Source organism: Schistocerca gregaria, chromosome 5 (genome assembly GCF_023897955.1).
Source record: "Schistocerca gregaria isolate iqSchGreg1 chromosome 5, iqSchGreg1.2, whole genome shotgun sequence".
Classification (NCBI taxonomy): Eukaryota; Metazoa; Arthropoda; class Insecta; order Orthoptera; family Acrididae; genus Schistocerca; species Schistocerca gregaria.
In genome coordinates, this window is record NC_064924.1 from 40355678 (window position 1) to 40372844 (window position 17167).

Genomic DNA, 17167 nt, shown 5'->3' on the forward strand with positions numbered 1-17167 from the left:
ATTTTATATCTTTCTTTCAAGACACTATCCGTTCCGTTCAACTGCTCTTCCAAGTACTTTGCTGTTTCTGACAGAATTACAATGTTATCGACGAACCTCAAAGTTTTTATTTCTTCTCCCTGGATTTTAATACCTACTCCAAATTTTTCTTTTGTTTCCTTTACTGCTTCCTCAATATAAAGATTGAATAACATCGGGGAGAGGCTACGACCCTGCCTCACTCCCTTCCCAACCACAGCTTCCCTTTCATGTCCCTCAACTCTTATAACTGCCATCTGGTTTCTGTACAAATTGTAAATAGCCTTTCGCTCCCTGTATTTTACCCCTGCCACCTTTAGAATTTGAAAGAGAGTATTCCAGTCAACATTGTGAAAAGCTTTCTCTAAGTATACAAATGCTAGAAACGTAGGTTTGCCTTTCCTTAATCTTTCTTCTAAGATAAGTCGTAGGGTCAGTATTGCCTCACGTGTTCCAACATTTCTACGGAATCCAAACTGATCTTCCATAAGGTCGGCTTCTACCAGTTTTTTTCCAATTGTCTGTAAAGAATTTGTGTTAGTATTTTGCAGCTGTGACTTATTAAACTGATAGTTCGGAAATTTTCACATCTGTCTGCACCTGCTTTGTTTGGGATTGGAATTATTATATTCTTCTTGAAGATTGAGGGTATTTCGCCTGTCTCGTACATCTTGCTCACCAGATGGTAGAGTTTTGTCAGGACTGGCTCTCTCAAGGCCGTCAGTAGTTATAATGGAATGTTGTCTACTCCGGGGGCCTTGTTTCGACTCAGGTCTTTCAGTGCTCTGTCAAACTCTTCACGCAGTATCGTATCTCCCATTTCTTCTTCATCTACATCCTCTTCCATTTCCATAATATTGTCCTCAAGTAAATCACCCTTGTATAGACCCTCTATATACTCCTTCCACCTTTCTGCTTTCCCCTGTTTGCTTAGGACTGGGTTTCCATCTGAGCTCTTGATATCCATACAAATGGCTCTCTTTTCCCACAGGTCTCTTTAATTTTCCTGTAGGCAGTATCTATCTTACCCATAGTGAGATAAGCCTCAACATTATTACATTTGTCCTCTAGCCATCCCTGCTTACCCATTTTGCACTTCCTGTTGATCTCATTTTTGAGACGCTTGTATTCCTTTTTGCCTGCTTCATTTACTGCATTTTTATATTTTCTCCTTTCATCAATTAAATTCAATATTTCTTCTGTTACCCAAGGATTTCTACTAGCCCTCGTCTTTTTACCTACTTTATCCTCTGCTGCCTTCACTACTTCATCCGTCAGAGCAACCCATTCTTCTTCTAGTGTATTTCTTTCCCCCATTTCTGTCAATTTTTCCCTTATGGTCTCCTTGAACTCTGTACAAACTCTGGTTCTTTCCCATCTCCTTAAATTCCCACGTTTTTGCTGTTTCTTCAGTTTTAATCTACAGTTCATAACCAATAGATTGTGATCAGAGTCCACATATGTCCCTGGAAATGTCTTACAATTTAAAACCTTGTTCCTAAATATCTGTCTTACCATTATATAATCTATTTGAAACCTGTCAGTATCTCCAGGCTTCTTCCATGTATACAATCTTCTTTTTGATTCTTGAACCAAGTGTTAGCTATGATTAAGTTGTGCTCTGTGCAAAATTCTACCAGACGACTTCCTCTTTTATTTCTTAGCCCAAATCCATATTCACCTACTATGTTTCCTTCTCTCCCTTTTCCTACTGTCGAATTCCAGTCACCCATTACTATTAAATTTTCGTCTCCCGTCACTACCTGAATAATTTCTTTTATATCATCATACATTTCTTCAATTTCTTCGTCATCTGCAGAGCTAGTTTGCATATAAACTTGTACTACTGTAGCGGGCATGGGCTTCGTGCCTATCTTGGCCACTATAATACGTTCACTATGCTGTTTATACTTGCTTACCCGCACTCCTATTATTTTATTCATTATTAAACCTACTCCTGCATTACCCGTATTTGATTTTGTATTTATAACCCTGTATTCACCTGACCAGAAGTCTTGTTCGTCCTGCCACCGAACTTCACTAATTCCCACTATATCTAACTTTAACCTCTCCATGTCCCTTTTTAAATTTTCTAACTTACCTGCGCGATTAAGGGATCTGACATTCACAGCTCCGATCCGCTTTCTTTCTTTCTCCTGGTAACGACGTCCTCCTGAGTAGTCCCCGCCCGGAGATCCGAATGGGGGACTATTTTACCTCCGGAATATCTTACCTAAGAGGACGCCATCATCATTTAACCATACACTAAAGCTGCATGCCCTCGGAAAAAATTTCCCCTTGCGTTCAGCCGTTCGCAGTACCAGCACAGCAAGGCCGTTTTGGTTACTGTTACAAGGCCAGATCAGTTAATCATCCAGACTGTTGCCCCTGCAACAACTGAAAAGGCTGCTGCCCCTCTTCAGGAACAAAGCGTTTGTCTGGCCTCTCAACAGATACCCTTCCGTTGTGGTTGCACCTACGGTACGGCTATCTACACTCCTGGAAATTGAAATAAGAACACCGTGAATTCATTGTCCCAGGAAGGGGAAACTTTATTGACACATTCCTGGGGTCACATACATCACATGATCACACTGACAGAACCACAGGCACATAGACACAGGCAACAGAGCATGCACAATGTCGGCACTAGTGCAGTGTATATCCACCTTTCGCAGCAATGCAGGCTGCTTTTCTCCCATGGAGACGATCGTAGAGATGCTGGATGTAGTCCTGTGGAACGGCTTGCCATGCCATTTCCACCTGGCGCCTCAGTTGGACCAGCGTTCGTGCTGGACATGCCGACCGCGTGAGGCGACGCTTCATCCAGTCCCAAACATGCTCAATGGGGGACAGATCCGGAGATATTGCTGGCCAGGGTAGTTGACTTACACTTTCTAGAGCATGTTGGGTGGGACGGGATACATGCGGACGTGCATTGTCCTGTTGGAACAGTAAGTTCCCTTGCCGGTCTAGGAATGGTAAAACGATGGGTTCGATGACGGTTTGGATGTACCGTGCACTATTCAGTGTCCCCTCGACGATCACCAGAGGTGTACGGGCAGTGTAGGAGATCTCTCCCCACACCATGATGCCGGGTGTTGGCCCTGTGTGCCTCGGTCGTATGCAGTCCTGATTGTGGCGCTCACCTGCACGGCGCCAAACACGCATACGACCATCATTGGCACCAAGGCAGAAGCGACTCTCATCGCTGAAGACGACACGTCTCCATTCGTCCCTCCATTCACGCCTGTCGCGACACCACTGGAGGCTGGCTGCACGATGTTGGGGCGTGAGCGGAAGACGGCCTAACGGTGTGCGGGACCGTAGCCCAGCTTCATTGAGACGGTTGCGAATGGTCCTTGCCGATACCTCAGGAGCAACAGTGTCCCTAATTTGCTGGGAATTGGCGGTGCGGTCCCCTACGGCACTGCGTAGGTTCCTACGGTCTTGGCGTGCTTCCGTGCGTCGCTGCGGTCCGGTCCCAGGTCGACGGGCACGTGCACCTTCCGCCGACCACTGGCGACAACATCGATGTACTGTGGAGACCTCACGCCGCACGTGTTGAGCAATTCGGCGGTACGTCCACCCGGCCTCCCGCATGCCCACTATACGCCCTCGCTCAAAGTCCGTCAACTGCACATACGGTTCACGTCCACGCTGTCGCGGCATGCTACCAGTGTTAAAGACTGCGATGGAGCTCCGTATGCCACGGCAAACTGGCTGACACTGACGGCGGCGGTGCACAAATGCTGCGCAGCTAGCGCCATTCGACGGCCAACACCGCGGTTCCTGGTGTGTCCGCTGTGCCGTGCGTGTGATCATTGCTTGTACAGCCCTCTCACAGTGTCCGGAGCAAGTATGGTGGGTCTGACACACCGGTGTCAATGTGTTCTTTTTTCCATTTCCAGGAGTGTATATCGCTGAGGCACGCAAGCCTCCCCACCAACGGCAAGATCCATGGTTCATGAGGGGAGGATTTCACTACTATAAGGAGAAAATAGAAGTATTTTATACGAACATGTGGGCGTGAGGAGGGGGGTGTTGGGAGACAGCGTAAGGCAATTAGTCTAGTTTCTCGTCAGTAACATTTGCATACTTTTCTGCTCTTCCGACTGATTAGAGAGAACTATTGAATATCATCTGTGTAACAGGGTCGTGTAGAGTTCATAAAATATTTTCAACCGGTAACAAGTGGGCTGAAACATGAAAATTGTTGCCCTGCTCATCTTCTTCGCTTACCTAACTGACGTGGCAGTTGTAATTTAGGTATCTGTTTATTAAATAAATTGTAAAAGATTTTCAGGTGCAGAAAACTTGGTTCAGGTTTTTATATAGTGTTTTGGGATACGGACTGGGATGTTATAATTGTTGCTTATTCCTTTTTCTGTTCCAGCCACAGAGAGAGTGAGGAGAAAAGTACTGCCTGTGAGTCTCACTACGATCCCTTATCTTATTCTTAAGGCCCTTATGCGAGATGGACGGCGGTGGTGTCGCAATCGCCCATTCTCTAAACTTCAACAGCGTTTGGCTGTCCTGCTAATAACCTCCCATCTACTCTCACAGTGCATTTCCGTGCTGGTCGAACCTGCGGCTAACAAGTCTGCCGGCATGCTTCCTAGCTGCTCACACGCCCTGCTTTAATCTCACCCTATGCTGAACCCAAACAAGCACTCTCACAAGCGATCACAGTGTAGTTTCGTTCAGTGTGCGCTGTGTTCTTCCACAACCTCCAGAGAATACGTAGTTATACATTCTATTATAGAAATGACTTTGTTCTCGTTCCATTTCAGGCCGTTTTACAACAAAACACCTAGTTATTTAATCTTTGTAACCAAGTCGAGTGGTTCATCATTAACACTGTGTTCCAACCTAACAGGATTTTTTGCTCCCACCCATCCACTGCGTTCACAGTTATCAGTACGTACATGAAAGTGCCGCTTATTAAATCTCTACAAGTAATCCACAGTCCTCCTATAGCCACTCATTGACAACATTTTCCCTTACATCGGAAAGTTAAATACGTTGCTGAAAACGTGGGTGATACAGTTCATTATTAAATTTTCCATTTGTTTCACTGTCTCAGTTTCTCCAATAACAGTCACTATAACAGCTGATGAAGTATTAATGGTCATACAAGAATTTGTCGCATTAAGTGGAGAAGGAAACTAAGCAATACTTCACTTGTCGATGAGGTATGTGGTGTTATTTCAGTGATTACTAAAGCGAGCCCAGTTTATTAAAAACTTCCCATAATCAGCCAAATTTTTCGTGTGTTGGGACCCCAGTGGCATATACGCATGCCACACGTGTTTCAACATTTCTACGGAATCCAAACTGATCTTCCCCGAGGTCGGCTTCCACCAGTTTTTCCATTCGTCTGTAAAGAATTCGTGTTAGTGTTTTGCAGCTGTGACTTATTAAACTGATAGTTCGGAAATTTTCACATCTGTCTGCACCTGCTTTGTTTGGGATTGGAATTATTATATTCTTCTTGAAGATTGAGGGTATTTCGCCTGTCTCGTACATTTTGTTCACCAGATGGTAGAGTTTTGTCAGGACTGGCTCTCTCAAGGCCGTCAGTAGTTATAATGGAATGTTGTCTACTCCGGGGGCCTTGTTTCGACTCAGGTCTTTCAGTGCTCTGTCAAACTCTTCACGCAGTATCGTATCTCCCATTTCTTCTTCATCTACATCCTCTTCCATTTCCATAATATTGTCCTCAAGTAAATCACCCTTGTATAGACCCTCTATATACTCCTTCCACCATTCTGCTTTCCCCTGTTTGCTTAGGACTGGGTTTCCATCTGAGTTCTTGATATCCATACAAATGGCTCTCTTTTCCCAAAGGTCTCTTTAATTTTCCTGTAGGCAGTATCTATCTTACCCTTAGTGAGATAAGCCTCAACATTATTACATTTGTCCTCTAGCCATCCCTGCTTACCCATTTTGCACTTCCTGTTGATCTCATTTTTGAGACGCTTGTATTCCTTTTTGACTGCTTCATTTACTGCATTTTTACATTTTTTCCTTTCATCAATTAAATTCAATATTTCTTCTGTTACCCAAGGATTTCTACTAGCCCTCGTCTTTTTACCTACTTTATCCTCTGCTGCCTTCACTACTTCATCCCTCAAAGCTACCCATTCTTCTTCTACTGTATTTCTTTCCCCCATTCCTGTCAATTGCTCCCTTATGGGATATCCATAAGATAATGGCCTGACTTGTCAAAAATTTAATAATAGACTGTTTCAGGATTCTGTCGGTATTACAACTGTATTAACATGTTACTGAGATGAAACTACAGAAAATTAATCTTCTTGAAGCGTTCATAATTTAAATTCATAGCTTCAAATCACCACAACCTGTAGACCCTGTAAATAGTCATTGATTCACATCTTTAATGAAATATTTTATAAAGTAAGAAACTAACTCGTGGCAACCCTCAAGCACATCAATTTCTTAAAGAAAAAAACGAAGTATGACAGTGTCTATTTAATCTCACATAAAATTCTTGATGTTATAAATGACAGTTTGGTTCCACAAACATGTAAGCAACTCGTTTTCATAATTTGTAATATCGTTAATGTATCTACACTTCTTTAACGTAACCTCTCTGCCTATGTAAGAACACTGGATGCACTGAGTGCTTGGGGTTCTGAATTTACTGACGTCTCAAGTGGCACTGCTTTATTGAAGACATAACATAGAAGCACCAATAATTAGCTTAGTGAGTAATACACAGTTAACGTATAGAAAGCGAAATGTTTTTGTAAACATGTGATCAATGCAATGTGAAAACGATGTGCATTCATCAGCTATGTGTAATTACTATAACATATTATAACACATGTCTCTTAGCCACTTCCAAATGTTTCACTAGTGTCTGAGTCGTCATATTTTATTTTCATATCAACAGTGATCTGCAACACGGAGTATGGAATCATGTACATGAATTTTAACCACCAGAAGATGGGCACAAGGGCAGAAACCAGTCGTGGGTCAAAAATCACCTGTTTTGACAGGTAGCGACTATTATTAATCTACACCCTGTAAAGGAACCGTCACAGAGTTCAGCTTCATCCATTATGAATAAAATACATTTAAATTGTATAAACCCATTAGGTTTTGGCAGATGAAGCTAATTTTAGCATGGCAGAAGGGCAAGGGAAACAATGCTTACTGGTCGCGTGAAAACAAATGACTCTTTCTGTTGTAATTTGAGTGTAAATCTGAAATCTACAGTACTTTTAATAATAAAGCGATTGACTTGTCGGATTAATAGTCGTACTGGCGTACCAATTTAATATGATCGTTTGTAGGCTTCCTAGCTGTAACTTATAAGTTACGCAAGAGTGGCGTTTTCGTGCTGGCTTCAGGTGTAGAACTGCACTACCCCTATCGCAATGCCCCGTCCGCGAGAGCACCGCCACGCCACGCCAGGTGCATAGCTTTAATTTCTTACACATTCTTACCTCAGACTTCAAGAGAAACACTTTTTGGGTAGTACTGGCACCATAGTAATGACATTGTGAAATAGGGATGGGAAGAACACAACGGTTAAAACTGATACCGGCATTTTAGCTCCTAATAACCAGTATTTTTGACGTTTGGTTTCGGTTATAGCATTTATTTTTTCTACTAACCGGGTAAAAACCAAAATATCTATTAGCCACAGCAGCAATGCAAAAATTTTTGGTTTTTAAATAAACCTTTTTGTAAGAAAGTGATTTTTATTCGTAAAATTTCCATTGTTTATAAATATTGCGTTATCGTAAAAAAAACCGGGAACAGCAGTCAGTTCTAGTTTTATAACAATGCCGACAAAAATGAGCCTTACACACATGGCATAAGAAATGGTACAGTAGTGTGCATGTTACAGTGTGGTGTGGCCTGTTAGATGGTCATTTCTACATCCAGAGTGCAAGACCTGCCCCATCTGGTCGATTGTTACTTCTCGCTGTCGCCGTCGCACGTTAGATATATTACAGAGTGGCGTCATCCCTAGTCTGGTTCAAAATGGCTTTGAGCACTATGGGACTTAACTTCTGAGGTCATTAGTCCCCTAGAACTTAGAACTACGTAAACCTAACTAACCTAAGGACATCACACACATCCTTCCCCAAGGCAGGATTCGAACCTGCGACCGTAGCGGTCGCGCGGTTACAAACTGAAGCGCCTTGAACCGCTCGGCCACCTCAGCCGGTCCCTAGTCTGGAAAGATTTTATGAAGTGTGATATCAATGAAGTACAATGGTCCATTGGCTTCAAAAGGTTGAGAACGGGAGGAGCCTCAACAAACTTTCAACATAATATAAGAAAAAAACTTTAAATTTAACGATTCATTCATTGCTTGCAATAATCCTAGAAAGTAGATTGTCGGCTGCCTGTGTCTACGTAATATGTTTGTTTGTAGCCGCTGATTCCAGAAAAATTTATCCAAAAAGAAGCAGAACTCTGCAACGTCAGGTTTCACCCTTTAGCACTGACTATTCGTAATGCCTAAATACTGGTATGATCCTCGGTAACAACATGGTTTTTGAGTACACTTTCAAAACTTTATATGAACAGGAGAAAACTTTTGTTTTTTTTTTCTTTGTGCAGTATTCAAACAGTTGTCACTTTTAGAGAAAACCTACTAAGTTTCCTTTTATTTGGATATTTAATTCAATGTTTTGATCCTATGAATCTTGGAACTAAAGTAGTAAAAGTTTATTAATATTTGTTCGATTTCTACTTTTCCTGGAGTTAATAATAGCAATAAAAAAGTGAAAATCGATCATTTCAGAAACCGGTTATTCTGACCGGTTTCAACACACAGGTTGAAATGGCGTTGAAAAACCCGGTTTATCGGAGAACCGGTGGTTCCAGTCATAACCGCCATCGTTGCTTTGAAGAGCTACAGTCAACAAGTTCTAACTATGTTAGCCAACGCTGCTGCTGGCTGCAACTTACACGTATCCCTTGGGATCCCAGCCGTAGATCTGTGTGACGGTGAAGCGGCCCGAGGTAAGGGGCTTCTTGTTGCCGTTTGTGACGGCCACCACCTGCGGGAAGCTGGCCTCTTCCTCGTCGTCTGGCTGTTCCTCCCAGGCTATCGTCACGAACGTGCTCTCATTGCCCGCTCTGAAGTGAGCCGGCGTCACCTCGATCCAGCCGTCTGGACGTGTCTCCTTGAGGCCCTGCTTCCAAAACACCATATGCACCTTAAACATGTCTCAAGACCACAACATCGTCCCCATGGAACTACAGTTACGTGTATTAAGGGGACCTGGACCCCAGTGCATCTGGCATGGCTAATTTAACCGAACTAACTTTTATTTATTTGTCTTTTGAAGATGGGCGGTGGGAAATAACATGTTGGTTATCAAAGGCATTTCAGTTCAATGGTAATTATTGTTCAAATATTCATAGCTTACAAGATTAAATCAAACAGGACTTTCAACAGATGCTACTGGCAGTGATCTCTCATTTTCTATTGTTTTATCACAGGACTATGATAAAATGTCGACGTTATACGCTACAAACACTAAAATTTTTAAGTTTTTGCCTCCCAAAGTTCGTATGAAATCTTCGTTCCGAATCAAAAAAGGAACATTTCTGGGAACTGGTGTTTCAAGTTTAAACGTACCGGACTCTAGGAAGGAATTTACGAGTCCCTTGGTAACTCTTGATCTATGTTCCTTTTGGCAGATTTAGCCTATCTTGCATACCCAAACTGTTTTACTTATTCCCACCGTTCTTCCTTCTGTCCTATACGTGACAATAATAATTCCTTCGTAATAAGTAGCAATAGCATCACATACTCCAAACTACAGAGTGTAATACATTGAAGAGCGAAAGAAACTGTTACACCTGCCTTATATAGTGTAGCCCCCGTGAGCACGCAGAAGTGCCGCAGCAAGACGTGGCATTGATTCGACTACTGTCTGAAGTAATGCTGGAACTGACACCATGAATCCTGCAGGGCTGTCCATAAATACGTGAGAGTACGAGGGGATAGGGGTCTCTTCTGAACAGCACGTTGCAAGGCATTCCAGATATGCTCAATAGTGTTCATGTATGAAGAGTTTGGTGGCCAGCTGAAGTGTTTAAACTCAGAAGAGCGTTGCTGGAGCCATTCAGTAGCAATTCTGTGTGTGAGGTGTCGCATTGTTCTGTTGGAATTGTCCAAATCTCTCCGAATGCACAATGGACATTAATGGATGCAGGTGATTAGACAGGATGCTTACGTACGTGTCGCCTATCAGAGTCGTATGTAGACTTATCAGGGGTCCCATATCACACCATTACAGAGCCTCCACCAGTTTGAACAGTCCCCTGATGACATGCAGGGTCCAGGGATTCATGAGGAGGCATCCATACTCGTGCACGTCCATCCGCTCGATACAATTTGAAACGAGACTCGTCCCACCAGGCAACATGTTTCCAGCCATCAATAGTCAATGTCGATGTTGACGGGCCCAGGCGAGGTATAAAGCCTTGTGTCGTGCAGTCATCAACTGCACTACTGGGCCTTCAGCTCCGAACGCCCATATAGATGTTTCGTTCAATGGTTCGTATGCTGACACTTGTTGATGACCCAGCATTGAAATCTGTCGCAATCTGCGGAAGGGTTGCACTTCCGTCACGTTGAACGGTTATCTTCAGTCGCCGTTGGTCCCGTTGTTGCAGGATCTTTTTGAGGCTGCAGCGATGTCGGAGATTTGATGTTTTACCGGTTTCCCGTCATTTACGGTAAACTCTGATATGATCTGTCCCATCGCTCATGCCCCGACTGTAACACCACGTTCATACATGTAAATCTTGATAAGCAGCAGTAACCAGTATAACAACAGCAACACATACTGTTGCCTCATGTAGACGTTGCCGACCGCGGTTCCGTATTCTGCCTGTTTACATATCTCTGTACTTGAACACGCTTGCCTACACCAATTTCTTTGACGCTTCGGTGTATAATCAACGAATGCCCGATTTCTCGGCGATTTAATATCTACGAGATTCCGGCCGAGCGCTCCTGGCAACTGTCTTAGTTGCTGCTACCATCCCTATATAGTCGCACTACGTTCTGTGACGTCGCTGGTGCTCGTTCCAGCGCCATACAGCGGAATGTTTTCGTTGTGCGTCCGCCGCGCCCGCTTCAGCTTTCCGACATATGGGTCCCAAGCCATGCTTAGTTGCACGCCACCGTCTTTATTGGGGGTGGTGTCACAAATTTTTATATTCCTCACTTCTTTTATTACGCTATTCCAGAGACTGTAGTCCGTGTAATAGTAGATGTCTCTTCGCTGTAGCATGATGTCCGTTTCCTACAGCATACTCTGCTACCGCTGATTTCTCATGGTACCGGTGGCGAAGATATCTATCGTGTTCTAGACAGCGCATAGTCTGTCCAGCATAAAACTGTACTAGTTTCTTTCACCGTTACGTTGACGAGACGTTCGTTGTCTGATCCGTGGACTTGAAACGATTAGAGGGTTCTTGGGTCACATCAAGAACATCCATGACAACATCTCGTTCATGATGGAGTTAGAGACAGATGGTGCATTACCGTTCGTCGACGTCCTCGTCCGCCGCAAAGCAGATGGGTGTTTCAGCCACAGTTCTTGTCCGAAACCCGCCCACAAGGACAGATATCTGCACACTGACAGCTACCACCACGTTGTATCCTGAGGAGCTTGGTGCGTCGAGCCGTCTCAGACGCTGAAAACCTGACGAACGGACTGTGCCACTTAGGGAAACTATTGAAGGAAAACGGCTAGAACAACCGCAAATAATCTTCCCGAAAACACGTAAACAGAAGGACATCGACGAACACATGAAGAAGCTTGCGATTTTTCCTTTCTGTGGCTCATGGAGACGATAAATTAGGCACCTCTTGAAGAGGCGTAAAAACGTTCCGTTCTTCAGGGCTCCAAGAAAAATTAGACAGCTCAGGAGGTCTCTGAAAGGTGATGTAGACCGCGGAACACCAGAAGTGTGGACGTGGGTGTGGGTGACGAGAGTTTTATGTTGGATAGACTGCGGGTGTTATTGAATAGGGCTGTGTAGAACACGAGAGATGCTTTCTCCTACGGTTCTCTGCGAAATCAGTGGTAGCAGAACATTTTCTAGGCAACGGACGTCGTATTGCATTCGAAGAGAGGTATGTTATTACATGGGATAACTGGTATAGTATAATAAAAGAAGAAATCTAGATAAAAAATTTATGAGGAAACCCTCAACAAAGACGGTGGCCTGTAGCGAAGCACGGCTTGGGACCCGGCCATCGGGAGGTTGAAGCTGGTCCGGTGGGCGCGCAATAAAAACATTATCTCATATGGCGCCGGAGCATACGCAAGTGATATCACAGAAGGCAGCGCGGCGGTATGAGGATGGCAGCAGCAACCGTAAGACACCACTTGACAAAGGCCGAGGAGATCTCGGCCGAAAGCTCGTGAATTATAGACTACTTCATGCGGCTGGTAGCTCGATAGAATTTCATCACGATAATATACTCTGTCTACAAATCTGCAACCTTCACATGGATTATGTTCCAGATGGACCCAGGCAGTTGATGCAAACACGATACACAGAAAGGCAGAGCATTTTTATTTGCATAACAACAGTCTATCACAAGCTGTCGTCGATCTAACAAGGCCACATTTCAGAGATGCGTCCGATATTGAGCTATTCAAGTCATGTCTTTATGGTGGTACACAGAATCGGAGCAACAGTGTGAAAAAACGGGTTTTCAGGTCCGCAAGGATTCCTTGCTCTGTATGTTGGAGCCCATGTCTCCTCACACACAACTTCAGCACTGTTATAGCTGGTTTCGGAAATGACAGCTGTTCTAGTTTAGGTTTTTTCTGCGCACCTGCGTCACACAGTTTTCCACAAACAATAAGCGTTCAGTAGCGTTCTGTACGCTCAGTTGTTAACGCCGAAGCCCGTGCGAGCATTAAACGTGGTGGTAGCGAGTTAGTTTCTGAATTTTTATTCCTTTTGTTGCGAAATGAAGTTGGCCATGGTGGTGGCGGTAAGCAAGAAATTATATAAGGGACAGTCAAATGAAAACGAGGCAGATGGATAAAAGTAAACCGTTTATTACACACACCAAAAAAACTTTTGCATCACCTCGGTTCCGATAATTCCGGAACCTGCACAGAAAATTGGAGTAGAGATCAACATAAACAACATTTCCGCCCTTTTTATTCCTCATGAAAACCACACATTGCATGTTGTACCACCATACAGCGGGACCTTCAGAAGTAGTGGTTCTGATTGCTGTACACACCGGTACCTCTAATACCCGGTAGCACGTCTTCTGGCATTGATGCATGCCTGTATTCAATATGACGTACTATCCAGAGGTTCATGAGGGCACTGTTGGTCCATATTGTCTCACTGCTCAACGGCGATTCGGCGTAGATTCCTCAGAGTGGTTGGTGGCTCACGTCGTCCATCAACAGCCCTTTTCAATCTATCCCAGGCATGTTCAATAGGGTTCATGTCTGGAGAACATGCTGACCACTCTAGTTGAGTGGTGTCGTTATCATCAAGGAAGAATGGAGGCGCGAACTGTCGTCCATGAAGATGAATGCCTCACCCATATGCTGCCTATATGGTTGCACTATCGGTCGGAGGATGGCATTCACATGTCGTACAGCCGTTACGGCGCTTTCGGTGACCTCCAGCAGCGTTCGTCAGCCCCACACAATGCCACCCCAAAACAGCACGGAACCTCCATCTTGCTGCACTCGCTGGACAGCAAGGCATCCAGCCTCACCGGGTTGCCTCCAAACACGTTTCCCACGATTGTCTGGTTGAAGGTGTATGCGGCACTCATCGGTGAAGAGAACGTGATGCCAATCCTGAGTGGTCCATTCGGCATGTTGCTGGGCCCATCTGTACCACCCTGTATGGTGTCGTGGTTGCAAAGATGGATCTCGCCATGTACGTCTTTGGGAATCATGCAGCCTATTGCGCACAGTTTGAGTCGTAACACAACGTCATGTGATGCACGAAAAGCATTATTCAACATGGTGGCGCTGCTATCAGGATTCCTCCGAGCCATAAGCCGTAGGTAGCGGCCATCCACAGCAGTAGTAGCCCTAGGGAGGCCAGAGCGAGGCATGTCATCGACAGTTCCTGTCTCTCTGTATTTGCTCCATGTCCGAACAAGATCGCTTCGGTTCACTCCGAGACTACTGGACATTTCGCTTATTGAGAGCCCTTCCTGGCACAAAGTAACAGTTCGGACATCGAACCGCGGTATTGACCGTCTTGGCATGGTTGAACTATAGACAACACGAGCCGTGCACACGTTCCCGGTAGAATGACTGGAATTGATCGGCTGTCGGACCCCCTCAGTCTAATAGGCGCTGCTCATGCATGGTTGCTTACATCTTTGGGCGGGTTTAGTCACATATCTGAATAGTCAAAGGGACTGTGTCTGTGATGTATTATCCACAGTGAACGTCTATCTTCATGAGTTCTGGGAACCGGGGTGATGCAAAACTCTTTTTGATGTGTGTTTTTCAGAAGTAATCATCATACCTCTTAACAGATTTAGTCCACTACGAGGCAAGACTGTCAGCGCCTTAATGAAAAATGTCTGCGGTTGCCTCTGGAACCATGATGGTATCGACACGTGGTAGCTTTTGGCCGAAGCATATAGGTGGCCACTACTGTCTTTCTTCAGGGCTCCAAAAATGTGTCAATAGCGTGTGGTGGGGGGGGGGGGGGGGTGGGCTGTTTGGAGGATGTGTATGGGCTGAACACCGAAACTTCAATGTAGTCGAAAAAATAGGTACGCCAACTCTGGGGAAGTAATTTTTTTCTTTGACTGCGAGGGCCCATATCTCAATGACTTTCTGGAACACGGCGCTACAATTAACGCACAGCAGTATCTAGACACTTTGCAAAAACTGAGGTGCGCCATCTTCTTCAAACGCTCGGAACGTTGACGGACGCCATCATACTGTTACAGAATAATGCTCACCCTCACGTTGCCAACGTCGTTTCGCTGCGGAATTTCCGCTGGCAAACCATTACACAGTTTCCATACAGTCCCTATCTCTCCCCATGGGATTTCCATATTCTAGGAAGTGTGAAAAGGTATTGTGGCGCAATCCTGGGTGCAATCATGGTTTCTGAGGCAACCGCAGAAATATTTCCACGAAGGCACTGGCCGTCTTGTGGTTCATCGGGATAAATGTATTAACATTTAACTTTACTTCCTTTTTGTCTCTCTGTCTCGTTTTGATTTGACTGACCCTTATACATTTTAGCGGGCGAGAGACGTAATTTGCAGGATACACGCTTTCTTCAAGTCCATCCATGCGTTTACCGGAACTGTCACTTGGAACCGGCTGCACTGCTATCCGTAACCGTAGCACGAGCTGCGCCGTCCGCCATCGTTCGTGTATCTGACTGCACCACCACTGTCCGCATTACCACGTAATGTCGTATTTAGATCTTTTTAAGTCCGCAGACTACCTATTTGGGTCAGCAATGACATCTTCCGATCTGCAGAAAGACATGGGAAGAACATTTCTATAACTGGTAAATTGTCTACAGCATAAAACAATAAAATAGGCCACAATAAGAAGTATTACCGACATGCATTTTAGATATGACGAGGCGTGCCTGTTTTAAAAACATGTCCTAATATAATGGAGCGTCGATGCCATTATGGGTCCAATATATTAGAACACATTTTTAAAGCAGGTGTGACTCGTCATATTTAATGTACATTATGTTCACACGTCAGTAATACTTTTTATTATGCCCTATTTTACTGTTTTAAGCTGTAGACGATCTACTGGCTGTAAAAGTGCTTTCCCTTATTTTGCTACAGATCAGAAGACAATCATTGCTAACCGAAACCGGTAGTCTGAGGATCTAACAAGTTTGTGATCATAGAAGGAAATAAATTTATTGTACATTTTCTGGATCACTGTTCTATTCTCAACCACGTCGTGGCCTGTAGGTCTGTTATTATTCGGTTATGTATGTACCTTCCTTGCACGTACCGCAAAACCTATTGAATAACACTTTATTAGTACAACCGCTTCCGTAAGTTGCATGCTCAGGTACGTAATCAAATCATTTACGGCGAAACGTAGAGACTAATGGACGCCCCAATCACTGTCATGTTTTGTAAAAGTTCTTACAAGGAACGGTATCCAAAGTTTTGGTCAGGTATTTAACATGGGCGTCTACCTCCTATTTCGACTCTTATTTCGACAACCACTCTTTTAAGGAAGTTTTGGTACAATATGAAGACTGATGGGGGCGTCCAATAATTTCTATGTTTCACTGTTAAAGATTTGATTACGTACTGCAACCTTAGTGTTGTGCTAATAAAGCATTACGTGACAGCTGTGTCGGTTTTGTTTAAGAGAAATAAAAACGCTGTATAGCGTTGTGTTTGCATTGGACCAAGAATGTAATTTACAAAGCAAACGACAAAGAATTGCGTTATTCCTGTAAATTACCGTAGGTAACTTAACAGTTGACTATTGTAATATGTTAGCCAAATATGAAAACAGGTTCGACAGATATATTATCTGTGGAATAACGTAAAAGTTTCAGTGACAGATTGTTTCAGTGTACATGCTGTGACGGACGTGTCTCAGAAATTTTTAGAAAATAATTTAGAAATACATAGAATGAAGCTAATTAGGAAATTTGTCATTTGAAAGCGGAAAGTCTTTACTTCGTTCGTACACGAAAAACCCGAACACGAAATCGTCATTTCATGGGTCCAGATCCCCGTATTAGCACTTTTGTGTTAGTGTAAGAAGCGGACGCTTCACTTTCTGAACGAAATACACACACACACACACACACACACACGCACACACACAGAGAGAGAGAGAGAGAGAGAGAGAGAGAGAGAGAGAGAGAGAGAGAGAGAGAGAGAGAGAGGGAGGGTACGTACCCGGTATATGACGCCAGAGCTTGTGTTGTAACTTGTGACCTGCACTACGTTGCCCACACGGTTTGCCCACGAAGCCAGCAGTGTGTCAGGGCTCGCCCAGGTGACAGAGTAAAGGATGTGGTCCCTGCAAGGACAAGAAATGATATGAAATGTGGTTTGTGGAGGTCACGATGTCAGTTTGGCGAAATACGAGTGCAAAGGCAAGACAATTACAGCCCAATT

General features: G+C 44.1%; 1 protein-coding gene across 1 annotated transcript in view; it reads right to left on the bottom strand.

The window, feature by feature from the left end:
• Positions 1 to 17167, bottom strand: part of LOC126272338 (venom dipeptidyl peptidase 4-like) — a 281131-nt gene that overhangs the window by 102629 nt on the left and 161335 nt on the right. Inside the window, exons 9-10 of the mRNA XM_049975126.1 lie at positions 16946 to 17069; positions 8974 to 9200 (exon numbers count right to left, since the gene is read on the bottom strand). Coding sequence (XP_049831083.1) covers positions 8974 to 9200; positions 16946 to 17069 — 351 coding nt within the window. The remainder of the gene's footprint in view (positions 1 to 8973; positions 9201 to 16945; positions 17070 to 17167) is intronic.